General features: G+C 35.2%; 1 protein-coding gene across 1 annotated transcript in view; it reads right to left on the reverse strand.

Moving 5' to 3' along the window:
• The window catches only part of CWC27 (CWC27 spliceosome associated protein homolog), a 253,969-nt gene that overhangs the window by 93,789 nt on the left and 142,156 nt on the right, over positions 1 to 18,024 (reverse strand). The window contains exon 11 of the mRNA XM_005694639.3: positions 13,203 to 13,306. Within this exon, the coding sequence (XP_005694696.1) occupies positions 13,203 to 13,306 (104 nt within the window). The remainder of the gene's footprint in view (positions 1 to 13,202; positions 13,307 to 18,024) is intronic.

The following is an 18,024-nucleotide window of genomic DNA, read 5'->3' on the forward strand; positions in this document are numbered from 1 at the left end:
AGCTAAGTTGTGTCTGACTCTTTGTGAACCATATGGACTACAGCCTGCAAGGTTCCTCTGTTCATGGAACTTTCTAGGCAAGAATACTGGAGTGGGTTGCCATCTCCTTCTCCAAGTATATACATATGTCAAAACAAGTCAAACTATTAACTTTAAATTATTCCTTAATAAAGCTGTTAAATTTTTTTATGCATTCAAATTAATGTTTGTGGATTCTGTTTGTGATTGGGTCCTTTCGGATACCCACTCAATTTAAAGCAGCTCTCTGGTCAGTGTTTCACACTATCCTGTTTTATATTACTCTCTTAGCTCTTACTATCTACTTTATTATTTGTTCATCTGTACTCTTCATTTTAACATTTAAAAAATATTATCCTGAGTTTCCTTCATTCTTATTTTTCTCTTTCCCCTTACAAGTTATAGAATTATCCATTTAGATAGAAAAGTCAATTTAATTCATTCCTTCTGCAAATATTTGTTGAATACTTTTTATTTTGTGAGTCACTGTGTCAAGTACCAAGCACAGGGAAGGGATGAATCAGCTATGACTCCTGCCTGGCAGGGCACCTTTCCAACTATTGCTCTACTTTATTGCCCTTCATTTTATGGTGAAATCTTAGTTCTCTCTCAAAATCTGGCTCAGATACTTGGTCAGGTTTTTTCAACCAAATGGATTACTGCCTCTTTAGTTCTTCAGGCTTTGGTTTATATTATGTAACAGAATTTGCTGATTTTCTCTGTGAATTTATTCTCTCCTTTTACCTTTTAGTGACAGAACCAACCCTCACCTCCCCAGTCCTAACATTAAGTTCTAGTCAGGCATTTGGCCACCCAGCCATATTCTAGCTTTCTGAGAGCTGGGTATGGCCATGTGATTTCAGGACAATATGATATGAATTAAAGTGCTGGGTGCCACTTTCGGGTCAACTTTAAGATGAAGCCCTTTGTCTGGTCCTTGATTTTTCCTCTTCCCGCATTAGAACACAGACAAACAGGTGAGCAATGCGGACACTGAAAAATCAAAATGAAACGAAATTTGGCTCTTGAATCACTTGCTAGCCCTGAAGTGTTTACACGCCGATGGCCTGCGCGAGAGAAACAATCCCCAGTTTCAACTGAACACTGTATTTCTGTGTCCCTATCTGCTTCTCTCACTCTTTTTAACAGCAGCTTCTTTTGTAGTGAATAAAAGCAACACTGGTAATAGAAACTTTCCCCTGTGGAACTCCTTGTACAAAGTAAGCAGATCTTATTTTCTCAGGATGGGAAGGACATCCAATAAATACCAAGTGACAAATGTCTAACATAACATCATCAAATCAATTTCCTCATTATCTACCATGTGTTATATAAAGGACTAAGAAGTTATGCCAGGAGTAATTTATTATTGCAACCCTGTTTTAAAAACTATTTTGTTGATCCTGTTATTAGTTCCTTTTTTCCACTTCATTGCATTAAATTTGCCTGCTTCTTTTTCTTTTTTTAAAGCTTCTTTACATGAGAAGCATTTTTTAGTAATTTCCTAAAATAGTACAAGTATCTGAAGCTATGATTTTCCTTCTAAGTACAGCGATAGACACATCAACATATTTGGAAATCATTCACTTCAAAATCAGTTGTTATTAATTCTTAACAACTGCATTTTGTCAGAGAAGGTAGGCTGTTTGAAAACAGTCAACTGAAACCTTTCTAACTTTCTTCAAGGATGCTGGCAAAGACTGCATTCTGAAGCTGTTGGGTGCAATATTCTCTATAGGTGTATTATATAAAGTAGGTTAACTGAGTAGTCCAAATCTATAGTTTCATTAATTTTTCTATATGCTTTTAAAATCAGTTATTGAGAAAAATGTATTAAATTCTCCCACTATGATGAACTTATTCACTTATTATAGGTCTACCAATTTTTGCTTCATACATTTTGAGTTTGTGTTACTGGGTACACTCAGGTTTAGGATTGTTAAATCTTCCTGGAAAAGTAAATTTTTTGTTATTAGGTAGAGACTCTCTTTATCTCTAATCATACATTTTGGCCCTAAGAATTAGATTGTACAATATATTTAAGATGTTTCTCAAGTAAATAGTACCTGATTAAATTTCTTTTTTCAACCCAGTTTGACCATCTCGATCTTTTAAAGTAAAGTATTTGACTTTTTGCATTATTTCAGTATAATCACTAGCATATCTTTATTTTATGTCTACTATCTTATTTTGTACCATTATTTTTAATATCCTATCCAGACTGCATTTCTTTTTCTCTTTTTTCTTGCTTCCTTTTGAGTTCAATTTTTCCTTAATCCATCTTTTTTCTCTACCAGTTTGGTAGTTATTTTTCCATTCCTTTTATCAGTTTTCTTAAAAATATTAACATGCATATTTACTGTGATCAAGTCTAAAAGTTAATTTGGGTCTTTACCTTCTTCCCAAATAAGAACCAATACAGGGACCATAGCATGCTTTTCCAAACTTCCTTATCTGCTCCTCAAACTTATATGCTATTGTTATTATATATTTTATTTTTATTGTTAACATAAGACATGATTGTTATTTTATTCATTCAATGTTTCTTCAGATGTACTCATATATTTATTACTTTCCACATTCCTTTCTCTTTGCACTACAGATTTTCCATATGGGCTCACCTTTTGCCTAAAGTATGTCCTTTAGAATTTCTTTTAATGACGGTATGTAGGTAGCAAAGTCTCTCAGTTTTGAAGAACATTTTCCTTCAACACGCTGAAGATTGTATTCTTACGTCCTCACTTGTTGCTGTTGAAAAATCAGCTCTTCCTTTTTAAAAGATGTCTTTTTTCTACTGCTGCTTTTAAGGTCTCTCTGTGTTGAACGCTAGGAAGTATTAACTTGATGTGTCTAGAACTGGATTTATTTTTATTTATCCTCTATTCATTTTTTTAAAAAAACTTCGTTACTCTGTGAATTGATCTTTTTCATTAGTAAGAGAATTTTCAGCTATCATCTCTTCAACTCTTGCCTTTGCTTTTTGATCTCTTCCTAGAATTTGATTAGACATTAGGTAATTTTCTTTCTCTTCTAGGTCTATTATTTGGGGCTGAATTTTACATAATGTTTTCAGATCTGTCTTTCAGTGCACTAATGTTCTTTTAAGCTGTGTCTAATTTGCTAAAAAACCAAACAAAAAAAAACCTCCTGAGTTTTTAATGTCAACTATTATAGATTTTATTTCAAGGAAATTAACCTTTTTTGTTTCAAAATTTGTTTGTTCTTAGTTTATCATTTCTTGAAATACGTTACATATACTTAACATTCAGTGTCGGAATGAAGTCCTAAGAATCTGTTCCTGAGTCTGATTCTGTTCTCTGTTGTTTCTATCAGGTTTTTGATAGGATGCCTGGATTGGTGTGTGTCTGTTTGTGTTTTCATTCAGAACTACTCTATTTTCTTTTGAATTTTAAGAAGAGGGGATGAAAGCAGGTTCCTCTTAAAAAGATTTATGCTTTCTTCTATCAGACTTATGCGGGCACTAAGAACCCAGGACTATTCCCAACTACATTCTTGGCTGGAGGATTTTGAAGCCATCCAAGCATGGTCAATTGGCACTCCAAACTAATGGGAAGACTGCCTTGTGGCTAGACTTCCTAGTAAATGCTCTTGCCCCAAAATACTCTGTGACATGACTCAAGACAGGTAGTTTTCCTTGTAGTCTTCTGATGGGGAATAAGGTGATTTTGTTTATTTCTAATTCTCCCTGCCATGAAGGATGAGATTGTTTGGGCCCCCAACTACATGGGACAGTCCTTTATTAGTCAGCCTCTACCTTGGGAAGGGCTTGGGTTTTATGTTCTCTCTTGGTAAGACCTCAAAAAACAATGTTTCAGTTCACCCAGTTTAGCAAATGTCATTAGAGTTACAGCTAGACCTGGTGCCCCACTTACTTCTATTACCTCACATCTTTACTTATTCCCTGGTTTGAGTATTTCTTGCGGGCTTTTTTTTTTTTTAAAAAAAAGCTCATTGGAGCATATGAGAAGTTTTTTTTTTAATAGTATATCCAACATTTTTAGTTGTTTTTAGCAGTAAGATCAGTTTGAACTCAATCTGCTGTGTTGCTAGAAATGAACATTTTCTACAACATTACAATTTTTGTCACTCATTCAAAAATCATGTTTTAGTCTTTGAAAAGGCACAACAAGTATAATGATAAAGTGCTCTTTAAAGGACTCTGGGTTTGTTGAGAAGATCTTAGAAACAAGTATTAGCACTAAAACCAAGGTGAGTTTTAATAAATAACAATTGAAAAGTTACAGACTGTACCTACTCAAGATTAGATCAAACTGAAAAGCAGAGCTGTAGAAAGAGCACTGGACTGGAGACCAGGGGACTCCAGCCCCAGTCCTGCTACTGGCTCTGCAGCTTGGGTAGGCCCCTTAACGGGCTGGCCTTTGGTTTCCTATGGGTTTCCTGGTGGCTAGGATGGCAAAGAATCTGCCTGCAATGCAGGAGTCCTGGCTTCGATTCCTGGGTCGGGAAGATCCCCTGGAGAAGGGAATGGTTACCCCCTCCAGTATTCTTACCTGGAGAATTCCATGACAGAGGAGCCAGGTGGGCTATAGAGTCCACGGGGTGGCAGAGTCAGACACGGCTGAGTGACACTTTTGATTTCCTATATATAATGGAGGGGTAGGGCTGGATGTTCCTCTCAGGACCAAACCTCTGTGACTGCACAGAGCTATGGGGTGTAGACTATACTCAACACAGAAGTTTCTGATGTCATGGCATTGCTTATGGCCAGCCTAGTTTCACATTTTAAACATACTGCAGCATGTTTTTAAAAAGCTTACACTCTGGTGAAGCCATTTAAAAAAATCAATATAGACTACTTTTGTACTTCAAATAAATTGTTAATGATTCTTAATATTTTGACATCTTCTTAGTTCTGAGAACTTCATTATTCTCTTTGTTCTATCTGGTATTTCGAAATTTTTAATGTAGCTATTAACAAAATTTATGGATTATCTGGTTTTTGCATGAAAAATTACTATTACTCAAAAGCTGCATCTGAGTAATCTGCCAGGAGTTTATGTGAAGAATTTTGAAAACAGAACCATTTAAAACTGTCAGCATATTGCATTAATCATTAAAAAAAAAAAATCAGCCTAATACCACACAGATTAAATTGTCCCAAGTAAGTTTTAATGCAACATATTCACAGGTTTACACTATAAAGTTGTGAAAATAATATCTTTTTCAAATTTGATTAAGTGCTGCAAGATGTTGAAGAAACTCAGCACTCAAATGAGTTATATGTTTGATGTCATTTTTGGCAAAGCCTCAGAAAATGTCACATAAAAGAAAAACATCTTACTTAAAATAAGGTCTTGACAGCAGTCTGGAATAGTTAACAACACCATTCCCAAATGGAATTGCTGGTTATAATCAAACTTTTAATGACGGTATTAGTTCCCTCTTCGAGACAATTTAAATACCCAAACAAAACAAAATAAAATAACAATATGTGCACGCACACATACACAGCCCTCACCTCTTTTATTTTCTAATGTGGATGAATTTTTAATTATTTCAATTCAAGCTCCAAATATCTTACAGATTGATCAATGGCCACTTGGGAAATGACAAGATGGCAAGCTACCAGGCAATGTCAGTCTTCTTGTTTTAACTTATGAGAGGTACAATTCACTTGGAAAGTTTGAAAAATATATATATTACAAAAAAGATTATGATAAAATAAGATTATGGAAAACAATACACGTGTTTCTGGCATGAAGATTTAAAAGTACAGAAAAATAAATATCACAAAGTTAACCATGGCTATCGTTGGAAGACGTATTATGGAGTGGTCTTTCTTTTTCTCATTTATACTTTTCTATATTTCTGCTATCTTTGCAAAGGACATATGTTACTTTTACAATTGGGAGAAATAACATACTTTTTTTCTTTTTAAAAAGAGACAGTTATGGCCAAAGGTTAATACTTACCCAAATCAATTAACAAACCTATATTTAATGGGTTAGGAATGGCACTGATATTAAAAAGGAAGACAGGCTGCAGTTACTAAAAAAATAGCTTAAGGTTTTTGTCAAATTTCCAATATTGGAATTACATCAATCACCAGGCAAAAAGAATGCTTATTAAAAAACTATATTAAGACAGTGAAGGGCAGCAAAGAGGTATTCCTAATACACTGGCTTTTAAAAGTAGCAAGAGATGAGAGTCCTAAGTAACTGCTAGGAGGTCTGTAAGATGGCACAGAATTCAAGAAAATAAAATTAAATATGCCCACAATGTATAATTCTTAAAGCGCAACAAGATTTGTTCATGGTGGCTAGCGAAAAGTCTGAGAAGGACTGTCTAAAAAAGAATAGAGTTCGCTAGGACTCACAAATTAAAGATAATCATCTCTTACTCACTTTAAAAAAAGATTAAATTCTTGGTCTAATTGTGAGGGTATGTACATCTTCATACTTGTTATATGCTTTTAAAAGTCTTTATTATTTTAAAAAGTATATTTTTGAAAAACATACTGTTAAAAATAAACATAAATGTAAATGTACGTAAATGTAGTAAATGTACGTAAATGTAGTAAAGGTACGTAAATGTAGTAAACTGCATTCAATAAGATTTCACTTGACTGTCCTGACTATAGAAGGAAGCTTCATTTTTCCAGGACTTCTAGGAAATGAAGGATTCCACACAATTAACTATTTCAGATAAAAAAAATCTTATCTTTAGCTGATTAAAATAATTAAAAACAGTTTTTCAATCAATCAAGTTAGACCCACTACCCATTCTCTGCCTTATTAAACAGTAATAAACAACATCTAAACTATTCTTAATGAACCAGGGTTATTAAAATGAGCATCAATAATTTGAATATTGAAATACTTTCAAATATAGTGAAATATCATCTATAGTAAATATGTCCATAACATTCCACTACCACCTTCCTGTGTTTTCTTACCTAATTTAAAGTGTTCAGTATCAACTCTTACTGCTACCTGAATGGATGTCCCCAGCTATATCTTTATCTCTCACTTTAAAAAATTTTATTTTCTTTTTAGTTCAATAAAATAGTAGGCTAGGAAGATCCACAGGGAAGTCCTGCCCTGGGTTTTCCTTTGCTTATTTATTTTCTAGTCCTTGAGATATACTTTATACACCATCAAATTTTCCCTTTTAAAGAGGACTGTCCCACACTTGTATTATTCTTTAACTTGTTTTGAAACGTAAAATCAGATAAACAATTTGTTAGTACCACGCTCAAAGTAAGAATCTATAGACTATTACTGATGGTTGGACTGAGAGGCTTTCTATAAGTCAAGGGCAAATATACTTTCACTTTTCTGTGTAAATAACATTAAAAGTTGGCAATACAGTAAGAGTAGACTATGGGAAAAATAGGTCTGATACTTCTAGCCTCCAAGAAAAAAATGATGACTTAAGACTCCCTGAAGAGAATTAACTGCTGCGGCAAACAGGACCAGTTTGCTCAGAGAGGAATTAATTATACATAGTATCAGGCACAACACAGAGCTAACATTCCACAATGGTTTCTGTTTCTTATAAAAACCAAGATTAAGCTAGTTTAACATAATATGTTGGATGAAAAGTAGTTAAAAAAAAAACCAAAAAACTATATACTTTCACAACCTATTAAGCGTGAAGGGCCTTAATCTGACTTAATCCAGCATTAAAAAGACAGTTTGAAGAAACCTGAAATGGCCCAGAGCAATTTGAGAGGTACTAAGCACCTCAGGGATGTGTTTCATGAAGAGGCTTTTAAATTCTTTCTTGATTTACAAGCTCAGATTGCTCTTCCTCCTCTAATTTCTGGCACTAGTCATACAGCAGGTATCGTGTGCCTGGAACTTTGAAAAGAGGATCTGACACCTTATCTCCCTAAAGCTGATTAGAGAATATGTCCAAACATGTATTTCTATGTGACTGTGTTCAGTTTGGTACTGGTTTTGATATGATGAAACTTAAAGAAATCTGGAAAGGACTTAGAGGCATAATTTAATGAAAAGGATTATATAGTTTATTAAAGAACTTGACAGAGCCAACCCAGGAAACCAACTCTATCTCCAATTAACTATCAATCTTACTTGAAATTTATTACCCCCTACAAAAATCCTATGCACAGGCCTGGATGATTTACAGTGGGACTAAAGAGACTCCCAGGCTGTAAACAGACTGTCCTGCAGTACATCTCTTTTGACACTGCTGGTATCTAAAGTAAAACACCACATTCCTTGTTTACTTAAATTGGGATGTTAGAGCCTACTGCAGAATCTGTATTCAACTAAGAAATGTAACTGTTTTGAATTTTAGAATCACGTTTCACATTACTATAAAAATTCTCATTATATGACTATAATAGTGGCTTTATTCCGTCACATTCTAGTTCTCTAATTTACTGAAGCCTTCTTTTATACATTAGCTGAAGCCTTTAAAAACTAAATAGGTGGCAGAGCAATGGCAAAAATTATGAGGTTATATTTATGTAGTGCTCTTCTTCATACAGAGAAGCATAATTACATCTATTACCTGACCATATCTCTGTGATAGAAGAAAGAGCAGAACTTGAGGTTTACTGGGAAGACTGAAGGGAAAAATGGATGGCCCCATATTCAATTTTACTACATAGAGAAGCTTTCTTACTACACTAGTGTTAAAAAAGATTTATACATTGACTCAATTACATGTACATGCTTTCATACTAGGACAGAGATGTTAAAGAGGCTTCTGGTTTACGTATCAATATTCTTTTCTGGGGAACAGCTTTGTTGAGGCATAACTAGCATACAAATGAGCTGTACATGTTTGAACATGCACAGTTTGCAAATGAGCTGTACATGTTTGAACATGCACAGTTTGACGGGTTTGAACATGTGCATATACTCAGGGGCTACTATCACTACAATCAGGTAATATCAAAATGGCAATGTATTTAGAATTGCTTAATTGTATGTGGTCCAAAGTATTTATTAATGTAAAAGTAACAATGAATTTTAATTATTTTATTTTCTGTCATAATGGAACTGAAGGAATTAATATAGAATAAATACAGTAAAACATTAAAAAAGCAGACCTTCTGTTAAGATTATATAAAATCTTATCTTAGATTTTCTATATGGAGAAACAGATGGATCCTGGTTTCAAAGTACTTTCCTCAGGTAATAGAAAAGATTTAGAAGCCAAACTGGTTAAAATGAAAAAAGGGAAAGTTAAAGTATTAGTCACTCAGTCATGACTGACTCTTTGCAACCCCATGGACCGTAGCCCGCCTGCTCCTCTGCCCGTGGAATTCTTCACACAAGAATACTGGAGTGGGTTGCCATTCCCTTCTCCAGGAGATCTTCTCAACCGAGGGATCAAACGAGGGTTTCCCCCCATTGCAAGTAGATTCTTTCCCATCTGAGCCACCAGGAAAGCCCATGGTTAGAATACAAATTCCTAATTATCTACACAGATCTGGCTAAGGATCTAGCTCAGGAAATTCGACAGAGATGATAAAACTAAGGGAATACTACTCCCTGATCAAAGGTGATTCCCTGTGATGACAGCAGCCCTGAGGAGAGCACCACATCTTCCACAGCGCCTGCCTGCGTGGGAGACCTCCATTCACACGCTGACAGAACTCGGGAAACCAGTGCAGGGACAGCAGCACACAGAAGCTTTCTTGTTCTTAGGGGTCTCTTGCCAAGTGCTTTTAATGTGGAAGTAATACATTAAATTCTAAAAAAAAGTGGCAGTAGTCAGCAAGTATTAGACTTGCCAAATTAATTCATAAAATCAGGAAATACTACTACTGGAAGCTTTACTTAAGAATGCAAATACGTAGTTCACACACACATACTTCTTAAGAAAGAATATAATTATAAAAATACAACTGTGAAAACACAGTTAAGGAAAGCTCATTGTGAGATTTAATTTATGTCATATTTACATGTAGCTATGTTGATTAGAGGCTTTAATTCTAACACCATATTAAAATTCATATTTTAAGTTTGTAAGTCTGGACAGAGAACAAAATAAAACCATGAATAACTATATTTCTCTTACAAATATAAAATTATTATTTTTATATAGCACTGTAAATTTATTAAAGGTCTTCTCATTACCTAATTCGGAGAGGGCAATGGCAACCCACTCCAGTACTTTTGCCTGGAAAATCCCATGGACGGAGGAGCCTGGTAGGCTGCAGGCCATGGGGTCGGGAAGCAGTTGGACACGACTGAGCGACTTCACCTTTCACTTTCCACTTTCATGCATTGGAGAAGGAAATGGCAACCCACTCCAGTGTTCTTGCCTGGAGAATCCCAGGGACGGCAGAGCCTGGTGGGCTGCCGTCTATGGGGTCGCACAGAGTCAGACACGACTGAAGTGACTTAGCAGCAGCAGCAGCAGTAGCATTACCTAATTTACTTCTTACAAGCAACTTGAAAGGTGCACAATGCATTTTATCTCTGGATTTATGATAAAAAAACAGAGTCACTAAAGCTTAAAAAACTTCACTGCTAGTAACTGAAAGTGAGTCAATACCTTCCTGTATACCTTGAAAGAAAACATAACATTCTAAACGATTCTTATAACCATTAGTGTTACAGATAAATGAGCGCCTAGTATTAATGTCAAAATTTGTATTAAAAATAGTAAATTCTTCTTAACGAAGTATTCCAAGTAATAAAAGTAGTAGTAATCAAGAAAACAGTCACCATTAGAACACCACAGTAAATAACTTTTGCCTGTATGCAATATCCATCAATGGAGGCTAAAATTAGTGGGAGGAAATTCAAAAAGAAGCAGGATATTTGTGTAGTCACAAAATATCTTCCCCCGCAACAGTTATAATTTCAAAGGGAAAAAGCAACTTAACAGTGTAGCAACTAAGCAGAAACCACATTAACCAGGTGATCATGGTAGTATCACCAATAAAAAGAAAGCCGACATCTTGTTACTTCTGGAACAATGTACGGAGAAGGACACACCACTTATGTGGCAATCTTTCCAACAAATGTGTAACCTCAGTCTAATCATAAGAAAACAGGAGACAAACTCAAACTGAGACATTCTACAGAATATCTAATCAGGATTCTCCGAAGTGTCAAGGTCAGGAAAGACAAGAAAGGATGGGGGAAGTGTTAAAAATAAAGAGACTAAGGAGACATGATGACTAAATGTGGTATGGAATTCTGGAAGGAATTACAGAACAGATAAAGGACATTAGTGGGAAAACTGATGAAATTCTAATAAGTTCTGCAGTTAGTAATAGTGCTGTGTCAACATTAATTGCTTAGTTTTGATCCTTGTACTATGGTTATATAAGACCTTAACATTAAAGGTATATGGAAACTCCTGATTTTTATAACTGCTGTGTAAGCCTAAAATTATTTCAAAATAATAAAAAAAATAAATGGCCCATTCTGAGACTAAAAGAAAAATGACAGCAACCAAATGATCACAATTTTAGAGAAGCTAATTTTAACTGTCTTTTAGATTTAGGGAAAATCCAGGTATTTCTAGATGATACAAGAAAAATTAAATTGAGAAAATTACCAATATAATTCTCTAATTACAGCATAAAAAGTTTTAATCTGGTTAACTTTCATATAAACAGACTGAAATAAGCTCCAGAAGACTCTTTTTTTGTGTTAAGAAATCAATGTTTTAAGACTCAAATCTTTCTTTACCTAATTGTATTAAGTATTTCAAAGGCAGATAAATTAACTCAGCAATGTTTACGTCTAGTATAAGTCTTAACCATACAGCTCTATTTAAGAAACTTCCTACTGCAGTTCTCTCACTTCTTTGAGATCATAAACTACAAAAGCAAGAACCACCCATTGGCAACTTCACAGTACATCATGGACTTTGAGATGGAGTGTGGGAATAACAATTACTAGCTCAGAAAAGAATAAAAAAATGAAGATCTTCCCAGTTAAAAGGAATTACTTTCATATATTTAGAGTGCTTTTTAATTATAAGAAACAATCTCCTGGGAAAATTATACATAAACTTAAAGAATCCTTATTGTACTTCTTCAAATCTCAATATTGCCAATATATCTTCTTTCTATTCTGGGTTACATTTTACTAATATGATCTAGTCACATATATAAGTTTATCCTTTTTTGGGTGAGTTAACTTTTTAATAATTTGTTTCATTCAAACATATTTTGGCAATTTCAAGTTCTTCATCAAGTATCTTGCCTTTACTACAATAGTCATTGGAAACATGGTGCAAATCATCTAAGAACTTTGAGCTTTAGAGGGTTATGTGGTATAACTTGCGCTACTTAAAAGAAATAATAATCACATGGTCAAATGCTGTACCACTGTTTGGTTTTGGAATGTGTATTCTTTAAGGTTAGATGTTACATCTTATGCTTTATCTCCAGTCACTATTACAGAACCTAGTATCAATTGATAAAATTATTCATGCTTTCCAAAAGGGAGAATACACAAGATATATGCACAAAGCAAATTTATTAAGCCAAATTTAGTGTACATTATTAAAGATAACAGTTAAATTTCTGATCATGTTCACCAAATCTATAATGTATTTTACTATTATAAAGAGAAGACAGATTAGAGGGTTCCAATTGCTATTTTGGAAACTGAACATTACATGTTTCATAGCTGAAACAGTTAAAAGATCTTCAGTGCAATAGCTTTTCTGAAGCTGTTCTAGCTTAATAAAAATAAAAAAAATCACAGTACAATAAAGAAATATTTAACTTGTATAAAAAGCAGGGTATTATTCTGATAAGCTTTTGATCATTTTTATCAATGTTTTAGATTTTCTGTACTTAAATAAGAGCAAAATAAAAAACCAGGAATTCGTATTTAATACTATTCAACGATGTATGAATAATGTTTACACAAGTGCCATATGCAGGGCCTAAACACTTTTATTAAATGTTTTAAAGAGTACACAATGTTAAAAAAAAAAACACTCTATCCTGTGCACTTCTAGATATGTGCTATGACAACATAAGTTTTGCCTGATGTTAACTACTCTCTTTGTTAAGGAACAGTAGTTATGATCACATTTGACTGAATTTCTTTTTCAGACAAAAGTTCTAAATGAAGCAATTTTATTGACTAACTAGCCAAACAAAGTAATAAATACCACCACCACTCAATTCAGGAAGGAGAGAGGGAAGAAATACCAAGTGAAAATATAAGCTTGATAACCGTGCTTACCTTCACTTCTTTTTTCTGCTTGTTTTGCGGAATTTTCTGCTTTCTTCTGTTTTGCTGCTAAGAGTTCCCGCTTTAATTGTCTTGCTTCTTTTCTGAGCTCTTCACTACAAATCAAAAACAATTATGTAAGTTTATAACAGACTGAGAAAAGCTGTTTAGCAAAAAAACCTGAACCCAGTTGTCATGTACGGTAAGAAAACATAAATAATGTAATTCATTTTGTTTCTGTGTATGTGTATTTATGGTATGAAAGTGAAATGAAGTGACAGTCACTCAGTCGTGTCCGACTCTCTGCAATCCCATGGACTATAGCCTGCCAGGCTTCTCTGTCCATGGAATTCTCCAGGCAAGAATACTAGAGTGGGTTGCCATTCCCTTCTCCAGGGGATCTTCCTGACCCAGGGATTGAACCTGGGTCTCCCTCACTACAAGCAGATTCTTTACCATCTGAACCACAGGGTATGGAAACATACTTAAAAGATATATTAAAAGTTGTGATTTCATCAAAGCAATATAATATGAAAGTGAAAGTGAAGTCGCTCTGTCCGACTCTTTGTGACCCCATGGACTGTAGCCTACCAGGCTCCTCCATCCATGGGATTTTCCAGGCAAGAATACTGGAGTGGGTTGTCATTTCAGAACCCAGGTCTCCCACATTGCAGGCAGACGCTTTACTATGAAATATAGGGGCATCCCAGGTGGCAGAGTGGTAAAGAATCCTCTTGCCAATACAGGAGACCCAGGAAAGGCAGGTTTGATTCCTAGGTTGGGAAGATGCCCTGGAGAAGGAATTGGCAACCCACTCCAGATTCCTGCCTGAAAAATTCCATAAACAGAGGAGCCTGATGGGCTCCTCCATGAGGTCACAAAGAGCTAGGCATGACTGAAGCAACTTAGCACGCACACAGGCACGCACTATGAAATACAGCCCTTCAAGGATATCAAACAGTTGGTGAGTGATAAGTGAACCTTTGTTCTCCCTCTAATTTACTTTCAAATGTAACATTCTAAATTCAGTTTAATAACACACGGAGGTTCCGAATCAAAACAAACTTTTTAATATAAATACTATTCTCTAAACCTGGGCATACACAAAAAATATCTGACTTCAAAACTTACTGAATTCCTGAATTGGTACCAGTAACTACCACTTGTCAAGCAATTATTACATGTTAGGAACAATGCTAAAATTTTTCTTAAACTCAGTTCATTTCTAACCCTTTTTTATTACATGCTAGGAGCAATGCTAAATTTTTTTTAAACTCAATTCGTTTTTAAACCTTTTGATACCATAATTTACCAAATAATTTTCTCTTCTGTGAAACCTATCAGGCTGAGATAGTTTGATAATTAATACAATCATATATCAAAGGCAAATGAAGATGTAAGTGCTGGCTTTACTGCAACACTTACATGTTATGTGACTGGTTTCTACAAGCTACTTTAGGGCAGGAGATTCAATTTCAAGCCTTGGAAACAATTATTAACTGCTCATGTCATGAACCCCGTGAGTCACTTGCAAATAGTTAAAACTATGCATTTTATATCTGTGAATGTCAGGCATTCACTCTATTTTCAACACGCTAGAGTGTGTCATGAAGACTGAGAACACTGTAGCCCAAGGAGGCACCCCATTCTGGAAGTCTCTAAAGACACTGGTCCTACGCTGATTCAGCCTTTAGTCCAGCTCAGCAGTTCAGTCGCTCAGTCATGTCTGACTCTTTGTGACTCCATGGACTGCAGCACACCAGGCTTCCCTGTCCATCACCAGCTCTTGGAGCTTGCTCAAACTCATGTCCATCGCAGTGGTGACACCATCCAACCATCTCATCCTCTGTCATCCCCTTCTCCTCCCGCCTTCAATCTTTCCTAGCATGGGGGTCTTTTCCAATGAGTCATTTCTTCACATCAGGTGGCCAAAGTATTGGAGTTTCAGCTGTAGCATCAGTCCTTCCAATGAACACCCAGGACTGATCTCCTTTAGGATGGACTGGTTGGATCTCCTTGCAGTCCAAGGGACTCAAGAGTCTTCTCCAACACCACAGTCTAAAAGCATCAATTCTGTGGCATTCAGCTTTCTTTATAGTCCAACTCTCACATTCATACATGACTACTGGAAAAACCATAGCTTTGACTAGATGGAACTTTGTTGGTAAAGTAATATCTCTGCTTTTTAACATGCTGTCTAGGTTAGTCATAGGTTTTCTTCCAAGGAGCATGCGTCTTTTAATTTCATGGCTGCAGTTACCATCTCCAGTGATTTTGGCGCCCCCCAAAATAAAGCCTTTAGTGCTTCCTCCTAAACCCCAAGTCTCAATTTTTTTTTACTCCTGTCCTGTATTAGAGTCACCAAACATGGGTTTTATAATGTGTGTGACTCAGTTCTTTTCACATTTTTTCTGTATCAAACACACACAGCCCTATTTGTATGTATCTGCATGACCTCCAAGGTCCTCAATTCTGAAACTTCCCTGTCTGATCACTATGCTTTTAACTTTCTCAGTCTTTCATTCCTACTGGACTTAGGCTCACTCTTCTATGAATGAAAGCCAACTCCTTAATCACAGTTCATGGTCCGCCAGTCTTATTCTAACTCAACTGGCTCTCTGTGCATTCTGATGCTATGGTCAGTCATTTCCCTCATGTCCTCACCAGGATCCTTAATTTTCTTGTTTGTCCTGTTGGATGCATCATAATCATCTACAAGAATTGTTAAAACATGTTCAGGGAGACGTATCTCCAGGAAATATGATTTCTTTGGAGGTGAGGCGTTGCCTGGAATTCGCTCCTGTGACAAGTTACCCAGGTGACTCTAACATCACTCAAGTTTGGGACCCAATGCCTTAGGACCTTACTACAGAAATTATCTTCTCTTTCTTAACAATTTCAAGTGCTTCTACTTTACTGATCCTTTCATTCGGCCAACAGCATACTCAAATTTCCCTGTACTCTGCTCCAAACAAGAGATCATTATCTTTACAAGTGGACTCCTTGCCTGAAAGAACAGCTTATATACAGAGTCTAATTCATCAAGCTCTAAGTTCTTAATCTCTTGCAATTGATCCTTGTACTCTCCTGAAATTCGTTCTGTATCAGTCAAGTTCATTGGCCTTTTCTCAGTCCTCTTCTTCCTCTTTGGCCTTCTTATCATCCAATGATATGAACTACTTCCTTCTGAAAATTTCTGCTAATCAGACTAGGTACCACTTTAGAGTCCTGATTCTTCATTTCTCCTCTGAATTACTCTTTCTCTTCTCATACTATAATTGTCATTTTCCTCATTTCTATACCCTGTATGCTTGCATTTTATCTAATCTTATAAACTATCACTTCTATAATAGGATATTTCCAAATCTAGATGTTTCCCCCTACACTTCTTTCTATTACAAATCTCTACATAAATTAGTACTGTCCAACAGAAATATAAGCCAAGACACATATACAATTTTGTTTCCTAGCACATTTTAAAAACTGGTAAAAAGAAACAGGTTAATTTTAAAAACATATTTTATTTAGCTCAATAACTAAAAATATCCAAAGTATTATTATGTTAACATGGAATCAATATAAGAATATTAATAAATACACTATTTTACATTTTTTCTGTACTAACTCTTCTAAATGCAGTGTGTATTTCACACTTACAGGACATCTCAATTCAAACTAGTCACAGGTCAAGGGCATAGATCCAGATGTAGTTTGAGGCTAGATGTCACAAGAATTACAAACTCTCTATGTCCAAACTCCAAATCATCTTTTCCCTGGGCAAATCTGTTCCTTCTCCTGAAGTCCCTATTTGATCACGAGACCGATTTCCTTCTAATAACCAAACTTTAAACTTCCCCGGGACTGTTCACCCTCCCTTTCACTGAATCACTGTCCCAGTGTGTCATTTTCCGATTTCTCTCTCACATGCAACTGCTCTTCTTGACTCTCACCATCAATGCCTGGGTTAGGCTCTCATGATCTGTCTCTCAGATAAATGTGATTACTTCTTATTTCTTGAAGTTATATGAAAACAGAAAATAGCAACCACATCTTTGCTCCATCCACTAAATACTAGCTTAAGTTTTTGGTTTGTTTTTTTTTTTGGTAAATAATTCAAGAAATTCAGATGATATTTTCTGAAGACTAAGGTGATGGGAAGGTTATTTGGAAAGCTGAAGAAGTGCTGCATGACAGCCGAACAAACTAGTTATCAGGGTGATCTGAAGTATGCAAAGAATGAGGGGCAATGAGAGTATAAACTATTGTAGAGCCAGTAAAGCAAAGATATCAAAAAGACTAAAACAGATATTAAAGCACAGATATTAAAAAGATCAGAAAGCCCTGATTTAAAAGCCAATTCCATCACTTACTGTCTGGAAGACCTAACAACAATTATTTAACTTCTCTGAGATTCAGTTTCCTCAGCTATAAAGTCAGAGTAAGGTATTTAAAATATTGGGCATTCAGTACATTTTCAACAAATGATGGCTATTATTATTTGGATCTGTTAAAAATAGTACCACAGTTAAGGTCTGTTTGTCAAGTAGGAATATTTTCTTACATTATTTATTATAAACAAATGCCACCTCTACTACATATGAAGATCAACTCTGTTCATAATTTTTAAAAAGGGTAATAAATGTTTAATGCCAGCTTCTAAAAATCTACTCTTAAATAGACAAAGATTTAGATACACTGCTGAAGTAGCCATAATAATAAACAAATGATGAATAAGAACTCAAAAAAGACAAAGTAAGAGGTTTTTGTCTATATACATAAAACTATGTTTCATTATACTGAATTTTTCAAGTAATTAAAAATTTACAACACTGTC

Source organism: Capra hircus, chromosome 20 (assembly GCF_001704415.2).
Source record: "Capra hircus breed San Clemente chromosome 20, ASM170441v1, whole genome shotgun sequence".
Classification (NCBI taxonomy): Eukaryota; Metazoa; Chordata; class Mammalia; order Artiodactyla; family Bovidae; genus Capra; species Capra hircus.